Source organism: Haliotis rufescens, unplaced genomic scaffold (genome assembly GCF_023055435.1).
Source record: "Haliotis rufescens isolate VD_foot unplaced genomic scaffold, xgHalRufe1.0.p SCAF_33, whole genome shotgun sequence".
NCBI classification, from domain to species: Eukaryota; Metazoa; Mollusca; class Gastropoda; order Lepetellida; family Haliotidae; genus Haliotis; species Haliotis rufescens.
In genome coordinates this window covers 4,774,944-4,797,304 of record NW_025964035.1, presented here as the reverse complement: position 1 = coordinate 4,797,304, position 22,361 = coordinate 4,774,944, and the positions used below count along the sequence as shown (strand labels likewise).

General features: G+C 43.9%; 1 protein-coding gene across 4 annotated transcripts in view; it reads right to left on the bottom strand.

Annotated features, from left to right (window-relative positions):
- LOC124150316 (cytoplasmic aconitate hydratase-like) overlaps positions 1-22,361 on the bottom strand; it is a 47,128-nt gene that overhangs the window by 14,387 nt on the left and 10,380 nt on the right. For 2 of the 4 annotated variants that reach the window (XM_048380791.1, XM_046522295.2), the window contains exons 2-13: positions 19,923-20,021; positions 19,113-19,281; positions 18,206-18,343; positions 16,131-16,283; positions 13,172-13,241; positions 11,756-11,939; positions 10,672-10,811; positions 8,140-8,311; positions 6,642-6,742; positions 5,519-5,647; positions 4,897-5,044; positions 2,228-2,363 (exon numbers count right to left, since the gene is read on the bottom strand). In XM_048380791.1, the coding sequence (XP_048236748.1) occupies positions 2,228-2,363; positions 4,897-5,044; positions 5,519-5,647; positions 6,642-6,742; positions 8,140-8,311; positions 10,672-10,811; positions 11,756-11,939; positions 13,172-13,241; positions 16,131-16,283; positions 18,206-18,343; positions 19,113-19,281; positions 19,923-20,021 (1,639 nt within the window). Of the gene's footprint in view, positions 1-2,227; positions 2,364-4,896; positions 5,045-5,518; positions 5,648-6,641; positions 6,743-8,139; positions 8,312-10,671; positions 10,812-11,755; positions 11,940-13,171; positions 13,242-16,130; positions 16,284-18,205; positions 18,344-18,807; positions 18,948-19,112; positions 19,282-19,922; positions 20,022-22,361 lie in introns of those variants that run through there. The other 2 variants (XM_048380790.1, XM_048380792.1) reach the window with 2 other exon arrangements.

The following is a 22,361-nucleotide window of genomic DNA, read 5'->3' as shown; positions in this document are numbered from 1 at the left end:
CATAATATATATTTTTAACTCAAAATGCTCAAATTGTTAACGAGTTTTAAAATGTCATGACCTGATCCGTATCTCACAGGTTGATATAAGATCTATATCACCTGTGAATACATACGGCCACAGTGCAGTGTCTCAATGATGTTTGTTTATTTGTACAGCAGATGGCTGTAAGTTTGTTTGCTGTTTAACGCCACACTCAGCAATATTACAACTCTTTGACAACAGCCTGTAAATAATCGAATCTGGACCAGACAATCCAATGATTCACATTGTGAGCAATGATCCACGCTGGTGGGGGATGATCAACATTGACGTGAGTACGTCCTGGGTACCCTCCCTCTGCCTCTGCTTGATTGAGTGGTTAAAAAAAACAATGCAATGCGTAAGTTTGTTGTTTCTTTGTTTAACGCAATATTCCACCTATATGACGGCGGTCTGTAAATAATCAAGTCTGGACCAGACATTCCAGTGATATCAAAAGCATTGATCTACACATTTGGGATCAATGACATGCATGAACCAAGTCAGTGAGCCTGACCACCTAATCCCGTTAGTCCCCTCTTACGACAAGCACAGTCGCCTTTTATGGCAAGCATCATTTGCTGAAGACCAATTTGGATCTTCATGGTACCACTTCGGTGAAACCCACGAGCATGGGGCAAACCGAGATTCCAACCCACAATCATAGGTTCCTGGCGCGCCCAAGGGACACAACTCTGCACAAAGGATCGCAGTGCCTTAGACGACTGGGCCACCCGTGTCCCCGTAGTCCATATAGTCTTGTTGATGCCCCTGATCACAAAGATGCACTGCTACAATACTCAGTCACACTGCATAACATCGGGACATAAGGTCTCTATCTGCTCACAAGCAATAAAACATGTCTAATGGTGAGTGAATGAGTGAGTGAGTGAGTTGGGTTTAACGCCGCTTTGAACAGTATTCCAGTTATATAACGGCATGTCAGATTAACTTGGGAAGAAAGCCTGAAGTGATGCAGGTGTCAGATGTTTACCACTTTGGTGAAACCCACGAGCACCGGTATGGTGCTGACAAACCTGGTACCATAATCGGGGCGAATCTGGGTTCGAACCCATGTCAGTGGTCAAGACCTAAGTTCACCACTTTACCCATGAGCATGGTGCTGACAAACTAAGGATCACAATCAAGATGAATAGGAGATTTCAACCCACCATAAGATCCTGGCATGTTTAAGGGAGGCAAATCTGCAGAGTGAATTGTTCTTCAGACAACTAGGCCAACCATGCCCAAAAAGGCCATGAAAGCCATGCCCAAGAGGACCATGAAAACCATGCCCAAGAAGGCCATGAAAAAAACATGGTCCAGAAGGCCATGAAAACCATGCCCAAGAAGACCATTAAAACCATGCCCAAGAAGACCATTAAAACCATGCCCAAGAAGACTATGAAAACATTGCCCAAGAAGACCATTAAAACCATGCCCAAGAAGACCATTAAAACCATGCCCAAGAAGACCATTAAAACCATGCCCAAGAAGACCATTAAAACCATGCCCAAGTAGACCATTAAAACCATGCCCAAGAAGACCATTAAAACCATGCCCAAGAAGACCATTAAAACATTGCCCAAGAAGACCATTAAAACCATGCCCAAGAAGACCATTAAAACCATGCCCAAGAAGACCATTAAAACCATGCCCAAGAAGACCATTAAAACCATGCCCAAGAAGACTATGAAAACATTGCCCAAGAAGACCATTAAAACCATGCCCAAGAAGACCATTAAAACCATGCCCAAGAAGACCATTAAAACCATGCCCAAGAAGACCATTAAAACCATGCCCAAGAAGACTATGAAAACATTGCCCAAGAAGACCATTAAAACCATGCCCAAGAAGACCATTAAAACCATGCCCAAGAAGACCATTAAAACCATGCCCAAGAAGACTATGAAAACATTGCCCAAGAAGACCATTAAAACCATGCCCAAGAAGACCATTAAAACCATGCCCAAGAAGACCATTAAAACCATGCCCAAGCCCAAGAAGACCATTAAAACCATGCCCAAGAAGACTATGAAAACATTGCCCAAGAAGACCATTAAAACCATGCCCAAGAAGACCATTAAAACCATGCCCAAGAAGACCATTAAAACCATGCCCAAGAAGACTATGAAAACATTGCCCATGAAAACAATGACTAGTAAAACACATTTTTCACCCTTCATGACTGGCTGTGAGTCCTTACCCTAGTTTCTCCAGATAGGGCGTGACCCCACTCTCGCGGAGATAGTAAGTGACGACTCCGCTCCCCGGGGAGAGACTAGTCTTGATGTAGGGCTTCACTGATAGACCTGCTTCCACGGCCTTCTTGGCCAGGAGACCTGAAACAGCGGAAGCATGTGTAAAGTACAGTTTTTAACAAGAAATCAAGCCATATAATTTTCAGGGTTGAAAGATCGAGTGTAAGAACTTTCAGATATTCAGGACTTACCTGGGTCTATCCATTTTCGAGTCCAAAACTCCCTGTAATAAGATTGACATGAATTTGTGGGTCCACTGCATTGATTTCTAGGAATTTCACTGATGTCAGATCATTGTTAGGTTTTGCAGAATTTTCCTATTCGGAATATTCTATAAGTAATACGTTACCACTGGGCTGCTGCCCGCCCGTCCCCCGAGCACTTGCTCTCGCAAGAGACAAGAGTGAAGGTTGTCACATGGCAGCTAGGTGGCTAAGGAGGTAATTGAGATCTCTGTGGAAGATTTCGTTATAAGAGCAGTTGTGGGGGACAACAGCCTCGGTATAACAGTGGTAACGTATTACTTAATGTAATTATTTGATTCAAACAGCCAAACTTTTTTGTATCCTGCTGGACATGCAATGTAAATATCCGGAACCATTTACAATTTTTATGCATACAGAATATCATGAGTATCGATCCACGCAATTGGGATCGATGACATGCATCCACTAAGTCAGCGAGCCTGACCACCCGATCCCGCCTTTTACGACAAGCATAGTCACCTTTTACGGCAAGCATGGGTTGCTGAAGACCTATGCTACCCGGAATCTTCACGGGTCGGCTTTGCGATTGAAAAAAAACATATAAACTCATTGTATGGGTGCCCACAGGTACCCAGAGGCATCATGGTGCCACGTGTACCCCAGGGCATCATGGTGCCACGTGTACCCAGGGGCATCATGGTGCCACGTGTACCCCAGGGCATCATGGTGCCACGTGTACCCAGGGGCATCATGGTGCCTCGTGGAGCCCGGGCATCTTCATGCTGCATGTACCCCAGGGCATCATTGTGGCCACATGTTCCCTGGGTCATCATCATGCTGCGTGTACCCCAGGGCATCATTGTGGCCACATGTTCCCTGGGTCATCTTCATGCTGCATGTACCCCAGGGCATCATTGTGGCCACATGTTCCCTGGGTCATCATCATGCTGCGTGTACCCAGGGACATCATTGTGGCCACATGTTCCCTGGGTCATCATCTTGCTGCGTGTACCCCAGGGCATCATTGTGGCAACTTGTTCCCTGGATCATCATCATGCTGTATGTACCCCAGGGCATCATTTTGGCCACATGTTCCCTGGGTCATCATCATGCCGCGTGTACCCCAGGGCATCATTGTGGCCACATGTTCCCTGGGTCATCATCTTGCCGCGTGTACCCCAGGGCATCATTGAGGCCACATGTTCCCTGGGTCATCATCATGCTGCGTGTACCCCAGGGCATCATTGTGGCCACATGTTCCCTGGGTCATCATCATGCTGCGTGTACCCCAGGGCATCATTGTGGCCACATGTTCCCTGGGTCATCATCATGCCGCGTGTACCCCAGGGCATCATTGTTGCCACATGTTCCCTGGGTCATCATCATGCGGCGTGTACCCCAGGGCATCATTGTGGCCACATGTTCCCTGGGTCATCATCATGCTGCGTTTACCCCAGGGCATCATTGTGGCCACATGTTCCCTGGGTCATCATCATGCCGCGTGTACCCCAGGGCATCATTGTGGCCACATGTTCCCTGGGTCATCATCATGCTGCGTGTACCCCAGGGCATCATTGTGGCCACATGTTCCCTGGGTCATCATCATGTTGCATGTACCCCAGGGCATCATTGTGGCCACATGTTCCCTGGGTCATCATCATGCCGCGTGTACCCCAGGGCATCATCATGCCGCGTGTACCTAGGGGCATCATTGTGGCCACATGTTCCCTGGGTCATCATCATGCAGCGTGTACCCCAGGGCATCATTGTGGCCACATGTTCCCTGGGTCATCATCATGCCGCGTGTACCCCAGGGCATCATTGTGGCCACATGTTCCCCGGGGCATCATCATGCTGCGTGTACCCAGGGGCATCATCATGTTGCGTGTACCCAGGGGCATCATCATGCTGCGTGTACCCAGGGTCATCATCATGTTGCGTGTACCCAGGGGCATCATCATGTTGCGTGTACCCAGGGGCATCATCATGCTGCGTGTACCCAGGGGCATCATCATGCTGCGTGTACCCAGGGTCATCATCATGCTGCGTGTACCCAGGGGCATCATCATGCTGCGTGTACCCAGGGGCATCATCATGCTGCGTGTACCCAGGGGCATCATCATGCTGCGTGTACCCAGGGTCATCATCATGCTGCGTGTACCCAGGGTCATCATCATGCTGCGTGTACCCAGGGGCATCATCATGCTGCGTGTACCCAGGGTCATCATCATGCTGCGTGTACCCAGGGGCATCATCATGCTGCGTGTACCCAGGGGCATCATCATGCTGCGTGTACCCAGGGGCATCATCATGCTGCGTGTACCCAGGGGCATCATCATGCTGCGTGTACCCAGGGTCATCATCATGTTGCGTGTACCCAGGGGCATCATCATGTTGCGTGTACCCACCTGCTCCTAGCATGACGGAGGGGTTGCTGGTGTTGGTGCAGCTGGTGATGGCAGCGATGACGACAGAGCCATGGCTTATTGTGTACTCCTGGTTGTCGTAAACGACAGGCACTGTTGTTGACAGCTTGTCTTCGGGAAGGCCGAAACCCTACAAGGACATAACACAGAGTGAGTGAGCGAGTGAGTTTGGTTTTACACCGCTTTTAGGTCTGTCAATTACTGCACCCCAACGTCAACAGGTCATGGACAATTGCAATATACCAATAGGTCTGTCAATTATTACACCCCTACGCCATCAGGTCATGGACTATTGCAATATACCAATAGGTCTGTCAATTATTACACCCAACGCCATCAGGTCATGGACTATTGCAATATACCAATAGGTCTGTCAATCATTACACCCCAACACCTTCAGGTCATGGACAATTGCAATATACCAATAGGTCAGTCAATTACAGCACCCCAACACCATCAGGTCATGGACAATTGCAATATACCAATAGGTCAGTCAATTATTGCACCCCAATGCCATCAGGTCATGGACAATTGCAATATACCAATAGGTCAGTCAATTATTACACCCCTACAAGGGCAACACTTTTGGCCCCAGGTTACTGACCTTGAAGCCGACCTTGGTGGACAGACAGCTGAAGAAGTCTGACTTCATGTCGGAGACAGACACACGGTCATGCGGACGTTTAGGCCCTGAGCAGCATGGCACTACACTGGCAAGATCAAGTTCAACAATCTGAAAAAATACACTAGACTTTAGATTCTGTAGTTCTGGCACAGAATTCTAGAGTAAATCAATGGAGAGTGGGGGCAGGCCTCAGCCTGCAATATGTGAATGGAGGACTTGAATCATGAAGCCTGAGACGGGTCCTTGAATCTTGGAGAGTGGGATGGTGCCTTGAATCATGGAGAGTGAGACGGGGTCTTGAATCATGGAGAGTGAGACGAGGCCTTGAATCATGGAGAGTGGGATGGGGCCTTGAATCATGGAGAGTGAGACAGGGGTCTTGAATCATGGAGAGTGAGACAGGGTCTTGAATCATGGAGAGTGAGACGAGGCCTTGAATCATGGAGAGTGGGATGGTGCCTTGAATCATGGAGAGTGAGACGGGGTCTTGAATCATGGAGAGTGAGACGAGGCCTTGAATCATGGAGAGTGAGACGAGGCCTTGAATCATGGAGAGTGGGATGGGGCCTTGAATCATGGAGAGTGAGACGGGGTCTTGAATCATGGAGAGTGAGACGAGGCCTTGAATCATGGAGAGTGAGACGGGGTCTTGAATCATGGAGAGTGGGATGGGGCCTTGAATCATGGAGAGTGAGACGGGGTCTTGAATCATGGAGAGTGAGACGAGGCCTTGAATCATGGAGAGTGAGACGGGGTCTTGAATCATGGAGAGTGAGACGGGGTCTTGAATCATGGAGAGTGAGACGAGGCCTTGAATCATGGAGAGTGAGACGGGGTCTTGAATCATGGAGAGTGAGACGAGGCCTTGAATCATGGAGAGTGGGATGGGGCCTTGAATCATGGAGAGTGAGACGGGGTCTTGAATCATGGAGAGTGAGACGAGGCCTTGAATCATGGACAGTGGGATGGGGCCTTGAATCATGGAGAGTGGGATGGGGCCTTGAATCGTGGAGAGTGAGCATGGTGAGATTGGGCCTTGAATCGTGGACAGTGAGATTGGGCCTTGAATCACGGGACAGCAAGATAAGCATGTAGGATCTACCTGTGAGAAGACTGGGTCCTGAGAGGCATCGCTGAAGTCACGGAACATCTTGTTCACCTTCATATATTTCTCAATGAAGTTCAGCTTCTCTTCCGCTCTGCCTGAAAAATAAACATGACAATATGTAACTGTGTCCTTGAAGCAAGTGCACCAACACCATGAACACAGCATTACGCTGCGAGCAAGTGCACCAACACAGCATTATGCTGCAAGCAAGTGCACCAACACAGCATAATGCTGCGATCACTACACCATATTCGTCATAAATCCAGGTTTGTGTTAAAGTTTCAACAATGTTTAGTCAGATTTGTAATATTCCCATCAACTCATCTATATCCGGCAGATAATACATGTAGTAACCATGATAACAGTAACAGCATGTTAAATATCAATCGACAGAAATACATTAAGTCTCTGAAAACCAAGTCTATAATTTTCAAATGTCATCATCTTTCTATGTTAAACTTACTCAACAGACACAGACTGCGATTTAATTGTGAAAGTTAGTATATTCTGATAACTTTGAATGTTTGTTGTTTAATGTCGCACTCAGCAATATTCCAGCTATGTGACGGCAGTGTGACTAAATAATCGAATCTGGACCAGACAATCCAGTGATTGACATCATGAGCATCAATCCACTCAATTGGGATACGATGGTATGCATCAACCAGGGCAGTGAGCCTGACCAACAGATCCCATTAGTCGCCTCTTATGACAATCATAATTGCCTCTTACGGCAAGCATGGGCTGCTGAAGATAAATTCTGACCCGGATCAACATAGTCAATATGATAACACTAAAATATGCTGAAAATGATGATAAAAGCCAAAATTTTTTGGCACAGACTCCAGCTGTGATAACATCGAGTACAAACCCGACCTTAGTCTGTCTTACAGACCCTGATACAAATATATCAAATACAGCCCATGCAAGTCTATAATGTTTGGCAAGTCTAGATTACTTCTGAAAATGAAGTGAGTCTCTGGGCTCCTTTTTATTACATTTTTATTAAGATAATTCAACAACTTTTTTCCGGTATGATATGTTCATTTATCATCCAAAACTGGCTCCCACAGGAGATATCGCTTGGATTAGATCAAGCGATATCTACACTGTAGATATCGCTGCAATGAAATTACATCACAATGCTTTGCAGACCATTGTGATGTCACTGGTTACCATGATGTCACAATCAAATGACTTCACTAATGGCTCTGCTACTGAAGCTGTTGGCAGTACTTTTTACACTGAAGACACTGCTAATTACTGTCTACTAATTGAAAAAGTTGGAAGAATGATGTTGGATGATAAATAAAATCTCACCCTCGTGTCTTTTGATATCAAATATATCAACCCTCGTTGATAAAAGTGGCAAAAATCCTCGGCAAGCCTCGGAATTTTTCCACTTTTATCAACTCGTGTTGATATATTTGATATCAAAAGACACTCGGGTGAGATTCTCTATTTCAGAGACTAGGTGTAAGTCTGACCCCACCTGTCTGTCGGAGATACACAATGCTCATCTCATCCACAGGGAAGTAGCCCACGGTGGCTCCGTACTCGGGGCACATGTTGGAGATGGTTGCTCGGTCAGCGATGGACAGATCAGTCACTCCCGGGCCAAAGAATTCCACAAACTTTCCTACAACTCCTATTTGACGTAAATGCTGAAATGTAGGAAACATGAACTGAGAACAAGACTATGACATTTTCTTTTCCTTAAAAAACTTTTTCCGATTGCTTAGCATGTTTATTGTCCTTCGCTGTTGTTTCTTGCTAAATGCCGTACTCTGCAATATTCCATCATTAACCCAGCGGTCTGTAAATAATTGCTGCTGGACCAGGGCCTTCCCCTTAAACAAATCGACCTGACTACCGTAAGCCCATGTTAAAGTATGGGGGTTACGATCACCTTGGCACTAAGACTACTGTAAGCCCATGTTAAAGTATGGGGGTTACGATCACCTTAGCACTAAGACTACTGTAAACCCATGTTAAAGTATTGGGGTTACGATCACCTTAGCACTAAGACTACTGTAAACCCATGTTAAAGTATTGGGGTTACAATCACCTTAGCACTAAGACTACTGTAAGCCCATGTTAAAGTATGGGGGTTACGATCACCTTAGCACTAAGACTACTGTAAACCCATGTTAAAGTATGGGATTTAAGATCACCTTAGCACTAAGACTACTGTAAACCCATGTTAATGTATGGGATTTACGATCACCTTAGCGCTAAGACTACTGTAAACCCATGTTAAAGTATGGGAGTTACGATCACCTTAGCACTGAGACTACCATAAGCCTATGTTAATGTATGGGATTTACGATCACCTTAGCACTAAGACCACTGTAAACCCATGTTAAAGTATGGAATTAACAATCACAATAGCACTCTAACTATCGTAAGCCAATGTTAAAGTATGGAGGGGTGGTCGGGTAGCCCAGTGGTTAAACTGTTCGCTCATCATGCCAAAGAACCAGGTTCGATTTCTGGTGTCCCCCGCCGTGATATTTCTGGAATATTGCTTAAAGCAGCGTAAAACCATACTCACTCACTCACTGTTAAAGTACGGGAGTTACGATCACCTGAGTGTCAAGATCACTTTGTGGAACAGGGCCCAGACAATCCTGCGATTGACACTATGAGCAACGATCCACGCTGTCAGGGTAAAATGACATTCAATCAGCCAAGTGACTGAAGCTGACCACCCGATGCATTCAGTTATCTCTTAGGTTGGTTGGTTGGGTGGTTTGTTGTTTAACGCCACATTCAGCAATATTCCAGCTATATGACAGCGGTCTGTAAATAATCGAGTCTGGACCAGGCAATCCAGACAATCCAGTGATTGATATCAAGAGCATTGATCCACGCAATTGAGATCAATGACATGCATCAACCAAGTCAGCGAGCCTGACCACCGGATCCCGTTAGTCGCCTTTTACGACAATCATAGTCGCCTTTTACAGCAAGCATGGGTTGCTGAAGACCTATTCTACCCCGGATCTTCACGGGTCCAATGCATTCGGTTATCTCTTAGGAACTGTTATATTGCCTGCAACGGATTCTAATCTGGAATCTCCACAAGGTGTCCATTATATTTGTGTTGGCTCGAAATATAAGACCCAAGTGTGCTTTCTGATAGATGTATTTGGAAATTCTTATGTTGTTTATTTTTATATCCTTTTTCAAAATATTTAAGTCCACACACAACATTAGTTATCGATCAAAATAGCTATGTCACAACATGGCTAGGGGCATTCCAGGTGGACAGAGTTACCTACCTTGGTGATGGTGAGAACAACATCGGTAGAGGTGACTGGAGGGTTGAGGGAGTGGTCTACACAGAGTTACCTACCTTGGTGATGGTGAGAACAACATCGGTAGAGGTGACTGGAGGGTTGAGGGAGTGGTCTACACAGAGTTACCTACCATGGTGATGGTGAGAACAACATCGGTAGAGGTGACTGGAGGGTTCAGGGAGTGGTCTACACAGAGTTACCTACCTTGGTGATGGTGAGAACAACATCGGTAGAGGTGACTGGAGGGCTGAGGGAGTGGTCTACACAGAGTTACCTACCTTGGTGATGGTGAGAACAACATCGGTAGAGGTGACTGGAGGGTTGAGGGAGTGGTCTACACAGAGTTACCTACCTTGGTGATGGTAAGAACAACATCGGTAGAGGTGACTGGAGGGCTGAGGGAGTGGTCTACACAGAGTTACCTACCTTGGTGATGGTGAGAACAACATCGGTAGAGGTGACTGGAGGGTTGAGGGAGTGGTCTACACAGAGTTACCTACCTTGGTGATGGTGAGAACAACATCGGTAGAGGTGACTGGAGGGTTCAGGGAGTGGTCTACACAGAGTTACCTACCTTGGTGATGGTGAGAACAACATCGGTAGAGGTGACTGGAGGGTTGAGGGAGTGGTCTACACAGAGTTACTTACCTTGGTGATGGTGAGAACGACATCGGTAGAGGTGACTGGAGGGTTGAGGGAGTGGTCTACACAGAGTTACCTACCTTGGTGATGGTGAGAACGACATCAGTAGAGGTGACTAGAGGGTTGAGAGAGCCAGTAAGTTTGTATCCCACGACTTGCGGCAGCACCATGCTGATCGACTGGCCCAACATCACAGCTTCAGCCTCAATACCACCGACACCTACACAGACACACAGAACACTGGATCTATAAACACAAAGTTAAGTTTGGGATTTGTTAAATTATTGATGTTGCCATGTTTCAAAACATCTTAAATATATGACATAATTCTATGTCCAGAATTCATCTAGGATTCCAAATCAAGCAGCCTTGGCAGACAAAATTGGGAAAAATATTTCATTCAATGCAAAATTGAAAATTTAAAGGTCCTTATTTTCTTACATTCAGCATGTTCAGGGGTATTTTAATATTTCATTCAATGCAAATATTTCAAACAAACTTGAAACCTCTTCTTGTTTATTGGTGCTGTTTTCAGTTGAATGCAAGTCACCTTTGCAAAGGAATAATAATTACTAATAACATTAGTTATTACAATAATAACATGACACCATTTTTGCATTCCAATTTGGTAACTTCAGTGAGAAATGAGTGAGTATGGTTCGGGGCCACTTTAAGCAATATTTTAGCAATTTCATGATGGCGGGAGGCACCAGAAATGGGCTTCACACATACGATGACATGCATTAACCAAGTCTGCGGGCCTGACCACCTGATGCCATTAGTGCCTCTTATAAAAGACTCACTCGCCCCTTACGACAAGCACACTCGCTCGCCCCTTACGACAAGCATGGGTTGCCAAAGACCTTTTCTAATCTGGATCTTCATGGGTAAAACAACTATGCAAAAACTACATGGCAAAAGGATGCAGCATTCAATCGAGGCCAGATATCTAATTTGACTTTCTGTATTTTACTCATTTCACTTTTTACACGGTTTAACTGAAACTTCCAGCAATATCAGGGCAGGGTACACCAGAAATGGGCTTCACACATTATACCCATGTCGGGAAGTGAACCCGCCAGGTCTTCGGGGTGACGAGCGAACGCTTTAACCACAAGGCTACCCGACTGCCCCAAAACTTTAAGGAAAAATGAAGTGTCTCACCCCATCCAACTACTCCCAGGCCATTGATCATGGTGGTGTGAGAGTCAGTGCCCACAACACTGTCAGGGTAGAGAACTCCATCGGGGTTGAACACCACTCGGGCCAAGTACTCCAGGTTGACCTGATGCACGATGCCCGAGCCGGGGGGCACAATCAACATGTTCTTCAGCGCCTTGGCACCCCACTGCAGTCAGGGAGAAAGTGAGTGAGTGAGTGAATAGCGAGATAGCGAATGAGTGCGAGATGGGTAGATGTGGTGAGTGACAGCGAGGAGACAATGTGAGGGCAAGTGAGTGTAGTGTTAGTCAGTTGTGAGTGAGTGAGTGATGGGTGGATGTGTGAGTGAGTGAGTGAGTGAGTGAGTGGGTGGGTGGGTGTGTGAGTGAGTGATGGGTGGATGTGGTGAGTGAGTGAGTGAGTGAGTGAGTGAGTGGGTGGGTGGGTGGGTGTGTCAGCGATGGATGGATGTGGTGAGTGAGTGAGTGAGAGCGAGGAGACAATGTGAGAGCAAGTGAGTGTAGTGTTAGTCAGTTGTGAGTGAGTGAGTGAGCGAGCGAGCGAGCGAGTGATGGGTGGATGTGGTGAGTGAGTGAGTGAGTGAGTGGGTGGGTGGGTGTGTCAGTGATGGATGGATGTGGTGAGTGAGTGAGTGAGTGAGTGACAGCGAGGAGACAATGTGAGAGCAAGTGAGTGTAGTGTTAGTCAGTTGTGAGTGAGTGAGTGAGTGAGCGAGCGAGCGAGCCAGTGATGGGTGGATGTGGTGAGTGAGTGAGTGAGAGTGACAGCGAGGAGACAATGTGAGAGCAAGTGAGTGTAGTGTTAGTTAGTTGTGAGTGAGTGAGTGAGTGAGTGCGTGACAGTGAGTTAGTGAGTGAGATAGCAAATGAGTTAGATGGTAAGTATTATAGTGACAGGTGAGGTGAAATGGGGTTTAATGTCGCATCCAAGATGATTGCACTTATATAGCAACGTTAAGATAGTGAGATAGCGAATGAGACAGCAAGTGAGTGAGTCAGTGAGTTAGTGAGTCAGTGACAGCGAGGAGACAATATGATAGCCAGTGAGTGTGGTGTTAGTCAGTTGTGAGTGAGTGAGTCAGTCAGTGAGTGAGTCAGTGAGTCAGTCAGTGAGTCAGTCAGTCAGTCAGTCAGTCAGTCAGTCAGTCAGTCAGTCAGTCAGTCAGTCAGTCAGTCAGTCAGGTAGATGGATAAGTCCCACGCTGCTTTCAGCAATATTCCAGCCCTGTCACTTCAGGGGGACACCAAAGATATGCTTTATATGTTGCACTTATGTGGGGAATTGAACCAGGTCATTTGTCATAATCTGATCTGCTGTCATGATACGCTGCCCATCTATTACGTCACGTACCGTCATTCTCTCTGTCAAAGTTTCTGTCATCAGTTCAGAAGTGCTTACCTTTAGGAAGAGAAATCTTTCTTTATTTCTCTCAAATTCAAGTTTTTCATTTTCCTCCAGAGCATCAGCACTGAAACAATATTTGGTTGTCTTGACAACATATCACTACTCTCGTAGCAATCACAACGAGCTAAGGTCAACCTCTTACAACACTGTAACCATGGTAACAAATACAATTTACATAAAATTTGGGCCCACAAAAATCACACGAACATGTCAAACAGGCCTTCCACGTGTTATCAAAAAACACCAAGAAACACTCAACACAAACTGAAGGAAGGTCCCAGAAGCCATTTGTGGAGAAATTTAGTTTGAGAAGGTTTATCACTGTCGACAATTGCTGAGGAATCTTTGAGGGAAGTGACTGTACATCATGTCATACAGTAATGCAATCAACATAATCAATCAATTTTGAATAGGACATTGCCAGACATGAGAACAGCAAAACTGATTTTTGGAGGAACATCGCCAATGTAGGTTGTATTTTTTTTTAATTTCAAAAACAAGGATTAAAATAAGTGCATTTTACATCATTCTGAGAGTGAAAATCCCGGAATTCTGGGAATCTGAGGAAATTCTCATATCTTCATTGATTAATAAAAAATGAATTTGTACAAATGCTGCCGTGAACAGCTGCAAAAATGCTGCATTTAGCACTTTTTCAAATTATTTAATAAAAATTGGATGTCAAAAAACTGTTTCATAATTTATAGCTTATAATATATGTGTATTATAACAAACAAATAAAAAAAACAGATGGCACTACAGTGTTTTCAGGTTAGTAGATGTGGGAAAATATGTATAAGAAAAAAAGCAAATTATAAGAGTGCAACATAATGCAACAAAACTTGTAATAAAATTGTAATTTTGGAAAACTGTGTTTGTGAGGGGGGGGTTAACTTTTAAAAGTATTTTAGTTATGTTACAGATAACAAGTAAAATTAAGAAGTCCCAATTAAGGTGATGTGAGGTGAAATGGTGTTTAATGTTTAACAAGATTATTGCACTTATATAGCGACTTGCATGTATGTGTGTGTTTGGCTGCTTGTACTAGTTCGGACTTGCCGATTTTATAGTGCTTGCCCTCTGAGATACGATGCCACAGTTAAACATGAATACCCCACTCAGACACAGTATACCGACTCCAAGCCGACCAGTCCTTGTTTTAGCCCCTGGATGCCAGGCAGGGTAACAATAAGTACTATCTTTTAACGTCTTTTGGTATGACGCCGACCTTCTACTCTCTGGGCAGACTCTCTACCACTAGACCATGGAGGCGGTCCCCAATTCAGGGTCAGAACTTGAAACAAGCCCAGACACTCCAGGAAATCTTACATTCTTGTGATAAAGGAATTCCAAGGATGAGAAATATCAGGATGTTGCCAATCGTCTTGTAAATAAGTAAAAGTAAATTTCTGCCACTGCAAGAGTGACGGAGTCTTAACCAATCTCATTAAAATCAGATCTAAGTTCTTGCTACCGCTGAACAAAGATCTGCAGACATCACCATTACTGTTCATGTCAGAATGATCTTTCATCCGACCAATCAAAACATCGCTTACCAGATTTGGAAGTGACAGTTGGAATCTGTTTTCTAATCATTCAACCTAGAAAATGGTTACACAGGGTATTCCGAAATCATTGTCTCTCACTTTAATGGGATAACATTTCAAAAGGAAGAGATTTTCCATAGCCCGTAAGAAGTACTGGCATACAATCTGTCATCTACTAGACATTCCAGAATTTGTTTTTGTTCCGTTTTCAAATTTTGAATCACGAACTTTGTCAAAATAAGTCTTCAAAGCGAAGTCTGGAATGGAAGTCGCCAGTTTGAAACTAGTGAGTGAGTGAGTGAGTTGGGTTTAACGCCACTTTCAACAGTATTCTAGTTACATCGCGGCGTGTCAGCTTAATGTGGGAGGAAAGCCCGAAGTGATGCACCAGTGAAACCAGCTAGAAACATAATCGGGGCGAACCGGGATTCAAACCCACAATCATAGGTTTCTGGTGTGTCGACTTCTTTTTAGTCATTTCTTTCAGAGGTCGGTCAAAGTTTGTGAAAGGTTGATCTGACGTGACCTATAATGGGATGTCCTTAGATCTATGGGTAGCGTTAACAAGCATGTAGATTTGACTTTAATGAGATTGAGTTTTAACCAACAAAAAACAGCACTCAGCAATATTTCAAACAAACCAAGGCACCTGTAAATAATTAAGCTAGGAATATGAGAATCCAGTGAATGATACAAGGACCACCAATGTGAAGTACAGACGTTGGTGAAACCTACAAGGATAATATGCGGACACACAAAGGATCCTTGAGGAAGGTTGGTGGGATGAATCTTTGATTGAAACATGCGGGAAAAAAAAGTGAAAAAAGCAAGCAATAGTCTTTGTGATTTGAAGCAAACGCTACTGAGAAACACACCAAATTTCCCCTCATTTGAACAATCAGATACTTTCTTCGTTTTCTAGAGGCTGAGAAAAACTTACTTTTCTCCAAAGACTTTTACCTGTCCTCAAAATTCTCCCATATATAGCGCTATATAAATTCATTATTTTTTTATTATTATACACACAAAACTATAAAGTTAAGAGTGCATGGAAAATAGAAATAGAATATAATGTGCAGAAATTCATGCAGTAACAGGGGCGGTCGGGTAGCCTAGTGATTAAAGCGTTCGCTCGTCATGCCGAAGACCCGGGTTCGATTCCCGACATAGGTACAATGTGTGAAGCCCATTTGTGGTGTCCCCCCGCGTGATATTGCTGGAATATTGCTACAAAGTGGCGTAAAACCATTCTCACTCACTCACTCACTCGCTCATGCAGTAATAAAATCTACAGCTACAATTGACCAAAAACCCACATAGCCAAAGAAATACAATAACAACAGGAGAGTGGGGGGAAAAATAAAAAAATTATGCAAATTTGCTCAAAAATGTAAAATTAAACCAACCCGCCGGTTTTGTGGCCGTGAAATGGACATAGAGAATCTAAAACAGGCATCCCTGAAGAGGAGCATACTCTGCAAGAGGTTGACCTTGACCCTGGGTTTGAACTTTGAACTGGTGTGACCCCGCCTCCGGGGTTAGGTGAATATTGCAGACCACTGAAAATAAACGCTACTGCTCAAGAAAATTAAAACTATTACTTTTCATAAATTCTTTAAACTTTGTTTCCAGATAAACGAAATTGGCGAGTGAATGTGTAGTGAATGAGTAATAGAATTTCGTTTAACACCGTTTTGAACAGTATTCCAGTTATATCACGGCATGTCAGCTTAATGTTGGGGAGGAAAGCATGAAGTGATGCAGGTCTAAGACATTTATCACTTTGGAAAAATCAACAAGCACAGGTATGGTGCTGATAAACCAAGAAACATCACTGGGGTGAACCAGGATTCGGTCCACGACCATAGGTTTCTGTGGCGCCTTAGACGACTGGGCCACACGTGCCTGGTGAATGTTTTAAGATGGAGTAATATTCAGGCAATATCGACTATATTGTGATATCATAATATACTGACTGTCTGGCAGATAATTTTAAGCCAACTTATATATTCAGGTTTATCATAACTCCTTGTAGATTCTCAAGAAACTTTTAGCATTATTTAACCTAATCAAGACGTGATTTGTTTCTTTTATTTTTAACTGATTTTTCAATATCAATAATGTCTGAAGATCGGCAGGTAACATTTATGGCTCACCTGCCCGACTGCCTTGTTGGGTTTTAAAAATATTTCTAACACTGGTCTGGGCCCTGTAACACAAAGCGGCATAGCGCTAAGACAATTTTAACTCCCATACATTAAACCAGACTTATGACAGTCGTACCGCTAAATGGCTTTGAGGAATGGGACTCAGGACTATACAAGCCAGTGGCTTATAGAATGAGCAATGTTTCAAACATGTCACGCACTGTGACCACAAACAGGTCCCACACCTCAATATAGCTTTACGATAGTCGTAACTCCCACACCTCAATGTAGCTTTATGATAGTCATAACTCCCACACCTCAATATAGCTTTACGACAGTCGTAACTCCCACACCTCAATATAGCTTTATGATAGTCATAACTCCCACACCTCAATGTAGCTTTATGATAGTCATAACTCCCACACCTCAATATAGCTTTACGACAGTCGTAACTCCCACACCTCAATATAGCTTTATGATAGTCGTAACTCCCACACCTAAATATAGCTTTACGATAGTTATTACTCCCACACCTCAATGTAGCTTTATGATAGTCATAACTCCCACACCTCAATATAGCTTTATGATAGTCATAACTCCCACACCTCAATATAGCTTTACGATAGTTGTAACACCCACACCTCAATATAGCTTTACGATAATCGTAACTCCCACACCTCAATGTAGCTTTATGATAGTCGTAACTCCCACACCTAAATATAGCTTTACGATAGTTGTAACACTCACACCTCAATATAGCTTTACGATAGTCGTAACTCCCACACCTCAATATAGCTTTACGATAGTCGTTACTCCCACACCTCAATATAGCTTTATGATAGTCATAACTCCCACACCTCAATATAGCTTTACGACAGTCGTAACTCCCACACCTCAATATAGCTTTATGATAGTCATAACTCCCACACCTCAATATAGCTTTACGACAGTCGTAACTCCCACAACTCAATATAGCTTTATGACAGTCGTAACTCCTACACCTCAATACAAATTTACAATAGTCGAAACTCCCTCACCTCAATGTAGCTTTATGATAGTCGTAACACCCACACCTTAGTGGTCATTATTCCTCTACCTAAAATAGACCTAGCTAAGGCTTAAAAAAATAATTATTTATTTAAAATATAAGAATATAAAATAATAGATGGATTCTGATTGGTCAATAGGAGGGGCATAGAGGGGACATAACTCGTATTGGCCACTGCTGGCGCCCAGTTCGGCAAGGGTGGAAACTGGACTTTTGAGAGTCATTTTACACAAAGGTGTAGATGCTAAATATAAGACAGCGACATCAGCAACTACATCCACCTCACCTCCTGGCCACATCCACTTGCACGGAGTGATCTATCACAAGGTCGGCTGGGCAGACTGGGTTGATTTTCTCTGGATCTCCGTCAAGACGTTTCATGGCGTCTCTCATGGTGGCAAAGTCTACAACTGCAGGAACACCCCTACAACACACAGAAAGACACTGAAATGTCAAAGAAATACCCGGAAACACCCTGAAAAAATAGTGAAAAATCACAGAAACTCATGGAAACATGAAGGGACACGGGTGTCCTAGTCGTCGAAAGTGCTGCAATTCACTGTGCAGAGTTGCGTCCCTTGGGCACGCCAGAAACCTATGATTGTGGGTTCGAATCCCGTTTCGCCCCGTGGGTTTGACTGAAGTGGTTAACGTCTGAGACCTGCATCACTTCGGGCTTTCCACCCACATTAAGCTGATATAACTGGAATACTGTCAAAAGCGGCATTAAACCCAACTCACTCACTCATTCATGGAAAGGTCAACACACTGAAATATTACAGGAACATTGATCACATTGATCACAGAAACACACGATGGGACCCAAAGGGCTTAACTCACGTAAAATCCTGGCAGACCTGAAGGGAATCTCACATGGTAAATACTGACGTAAAATCCTGCAGGATGACCCTGGCAGGCCTGAAGGGAATCTCACATGGTAAATACTCACGTAAATTCCTGCAGGATGACCCTGGCAGGCCTGAAGGGAATCTCACATGGTAAATACTCACGTAAAATCCTGCAGGATGACCCTGGCAGGCCTGAATGGAATCTCACGTGGTAAATACTCACGTAAAATCCTGCAGGATGACCCTGGCAGGCCTGAAGGGGATATCCCTTGGTAAATACTCACGTAAAATCCTGCAGGATGACCCTGGGGGGTCTGAAGGGGATATCCCGTGGTAAATACTCACGTAAAATCCTGCAGGATGACCCTGGCGGGCCTGAATGGGATCTCCACACTGTTGGCCTGCTGCTTCTCCCAGTCCAGTATGTTCTCCACATCCTTCTTGAGGACCTGGAACTCATCACAGTTCCTCACGGCCGACTCCAGCAGGACTCTCACAGAGTAGGGAAGCTTGTCTGCAACAACGCATCACAGCGGTGGCACTCATCATTCACATCATCCACTAGTCTAAATACCAAAAAAGTCTCTTAGGATCAGTCCATAACAGCCCATATATTACCATTATCGTTTGTTTGTTTGTTGTTTAAGGCCGCACTCAGCAATACTACAGCTATATGATGGCGGTCTGTAAAATAATCGAGTCTGGACCGACAATCATGTGATTGATATCATGAGCATCGATCCATGCAATTAGGATCAATGACATGCATCAACCAAGTCAGCGAGCCTGACCACCAGATCCCATAAGTCGCCTCTCACGACTATGTGAAACCAATGGGCTAACATATACTGAACAACAAAAGTTCCTGTGACATTGAATATGATTGAATTGAATATATAATAATTCTCACTTTATGGTGTTTAAATGTTGAAACAACACCATAAACCATGTAAACTATGTTTGCATATAACATGTATAACCATAAAAGCAAGAGATTGAAATTTTGAAGAAGAAAAAGAAAATGTTGTTAGGTTGTATTAATTTTTAGGGGATATGGTCATGCATTTTTTTGTCGCAGAATTGTGGATTTTTTCTGCAGAATTTTGATGATCATGATAATACTGCAGAATTCATCAGGAACTAAACTATCCTCACCATATCGACTGTCATTGAGACCAGGTAGGCTGTAATACTTGTAGTCCTTCCCATCGATTGTGACGTCCTTAAGCAGTCCGCTGTACGGGTTGCTCCCTGCTGCAAATACAAACACTCTGTTACCATGGTAACACAAAATGCATCACAACAAAGGCCCAGGTTGAGTGTCTACATGCTCAAGTCTCCACACAAGTCCAATGTCTGCTTTGAGCCACTGCCAGAACACCAGTTGGCATGGTCCAGCTGCTGTCTGTGTAAAACACACAACATAAAAACTAGGACCAAATTACTACTGAGTGATTGAGTTGGGTTTAACGCTGCTTTTAACAGTATTCCAGTTATATCGCGGCGTGTCAGCTTAATGTGGGGGGAAAGCCCGCAGTCATGCAGGTCTCAGACGTTTACCACTTCGGTGAAATCCACGAGCACGGGTTCGGTGCTGACAAACCTAGAAACATAATCGGGGTGAAGGATTCGAACCCACAATCATAGGTTTCTGGTGTGTCGACTTCTTTTTAGTCATTTCTTTCAGAGGTCGGTCAAAGTTTGTGAAAGGTTGATCTGACGCGACCTATAATGGGATGTCCTTAGATCTATGGGTAGCGTTAACAAGCATGTAGATTTGACTTTAATGAGATTGAGTTTTAACCAACAAAAAACAGCACTCAGCAATATTTCAAACTACTACTACTGAGTGACTTCAGCTACAAATATAATAAAATTAAATAAGAATAAAACAATGAGTCATCAGAAGATGACAAATCAGCCAGCGCCCACAAATTCAAAAGTGCAAATAATCAGATCATGCTTGTTGTTACAAGAGTGAGTGAGTATGGTTTTACGTTGTTTTTAGCAATATTCAAGCAATGTCACTGCAGGGGACACCAGAAATGGGCTTCACGCATTGTACCCATGTCGGGAATCGATCCCGGGTCTTCAGCGAGGCGAGCGAACGCTTTAACTACTGGGCTACCCGACCACCCCTGTCTTAATGAGAGTATTCCTATCTTATCTGTACAAAGAGTAGTTACTGAGCTATCAAAACAATACCATGGAACAGAGCTATAGATAAGCTGTTGGTTTTTGGGGTATTTAACTTTAAACCTGTTTCATAACAATCCATGTAAATTATTTAGAACTAGTGAGTGAGGGAGTTGGGTTTCATGCTGCTTTTAACAGTATTCAAGTTATATCGCGGCGTGTCAGCTTAATGTAGGAGGAAAGCCCAAAGTGATGCAGGACGTTTACCACTGCGGTGAAACCCACAAGCATGGGTATGGTGCTGACAAATCTAGAAAACATAATCGGGGCGAACTGGGATTCGAACCCACAATCATATGGACGCAACTCTGCACAGCGAATCGCGGCGCCTAAGACGACTGGCCCACCTGTGCCCCCTCATTTAAAACTATGTGAATACTAGTATACCCATTTGTGTCTGCTTGCGACACCCTCCCCGGGAAGCCTTTCCTTGTTTACAAATCCTAGCATTGTAAGAAAGGTGTATTGTTTTAATCACCAATAAGCGACTGTTTAAGATACATAGACTAGACACAATGGGCTTTTTAATTGGCATCTATCAGTATGTTTGTTGCAATCGGAAATTGAATTTGGCAATCAGCTGATACACAATGATTTTATTTAACAGTTGTAAAATATGCAATCGTTTTTCTAATGGTTGTAATATACACATTAACTTTATTTCAATAGCATATTTATAGTTTTTGGTTGAGAATTTGATATGATAGGATTTAATTTGTGTGCGTATTTCAGATGATTTAATGATTTAATTATATGTAAATATGCAGCTTATCTCGCGCTCTGATGGAATATAATACCTTGTATGTGTGTGTGAGTGTGTTTGCGCGGGCATGTGTCGAGGGAGGTGGGGGTCTGTTGAAGTTACAGAAAAAGAATAAACACCCATTCCTTTATAGTAAATGCATGTTTGCTATCCTTGTAATTGAAGAATATTTGCAAATTTTACGGCCCAGCAAGGGTCAAGGACTTTCATGACTAACAGGTCGTCAGGATAGAACAACTTGTAGCACTATCGAAAATCCCTGGTACATGGCCTGGTTTTGGGAGCAGGTGATCTGGACCCAGACTTTTATGATGATATTGTGTCAATGTTAAACATGCTTCTCATGCTCAGAGTTAAATCTCTTGAATATTCTTCAGGATGTTAAATGTAATTCTGTGATAATATACTGGGGTCTGTTCCACAAAGCTATCATAGCATTAAGGTTATCTGTAGTAGCGCTACAATCGCCTTGGGGAACGGTTAGTTGGTTGGGTGGTTGGTTTGTTGTTTTACGTCGCACTCAGCAATGTTCCAGCTATGATGGCGGTCTGTAAATAACAGTTGGTTGGGTGGTTGGTTTGTTGTTTTACGTCGCACTCAGCAATGTTCCAGCTATGATGGCGGTCTGTAAATAA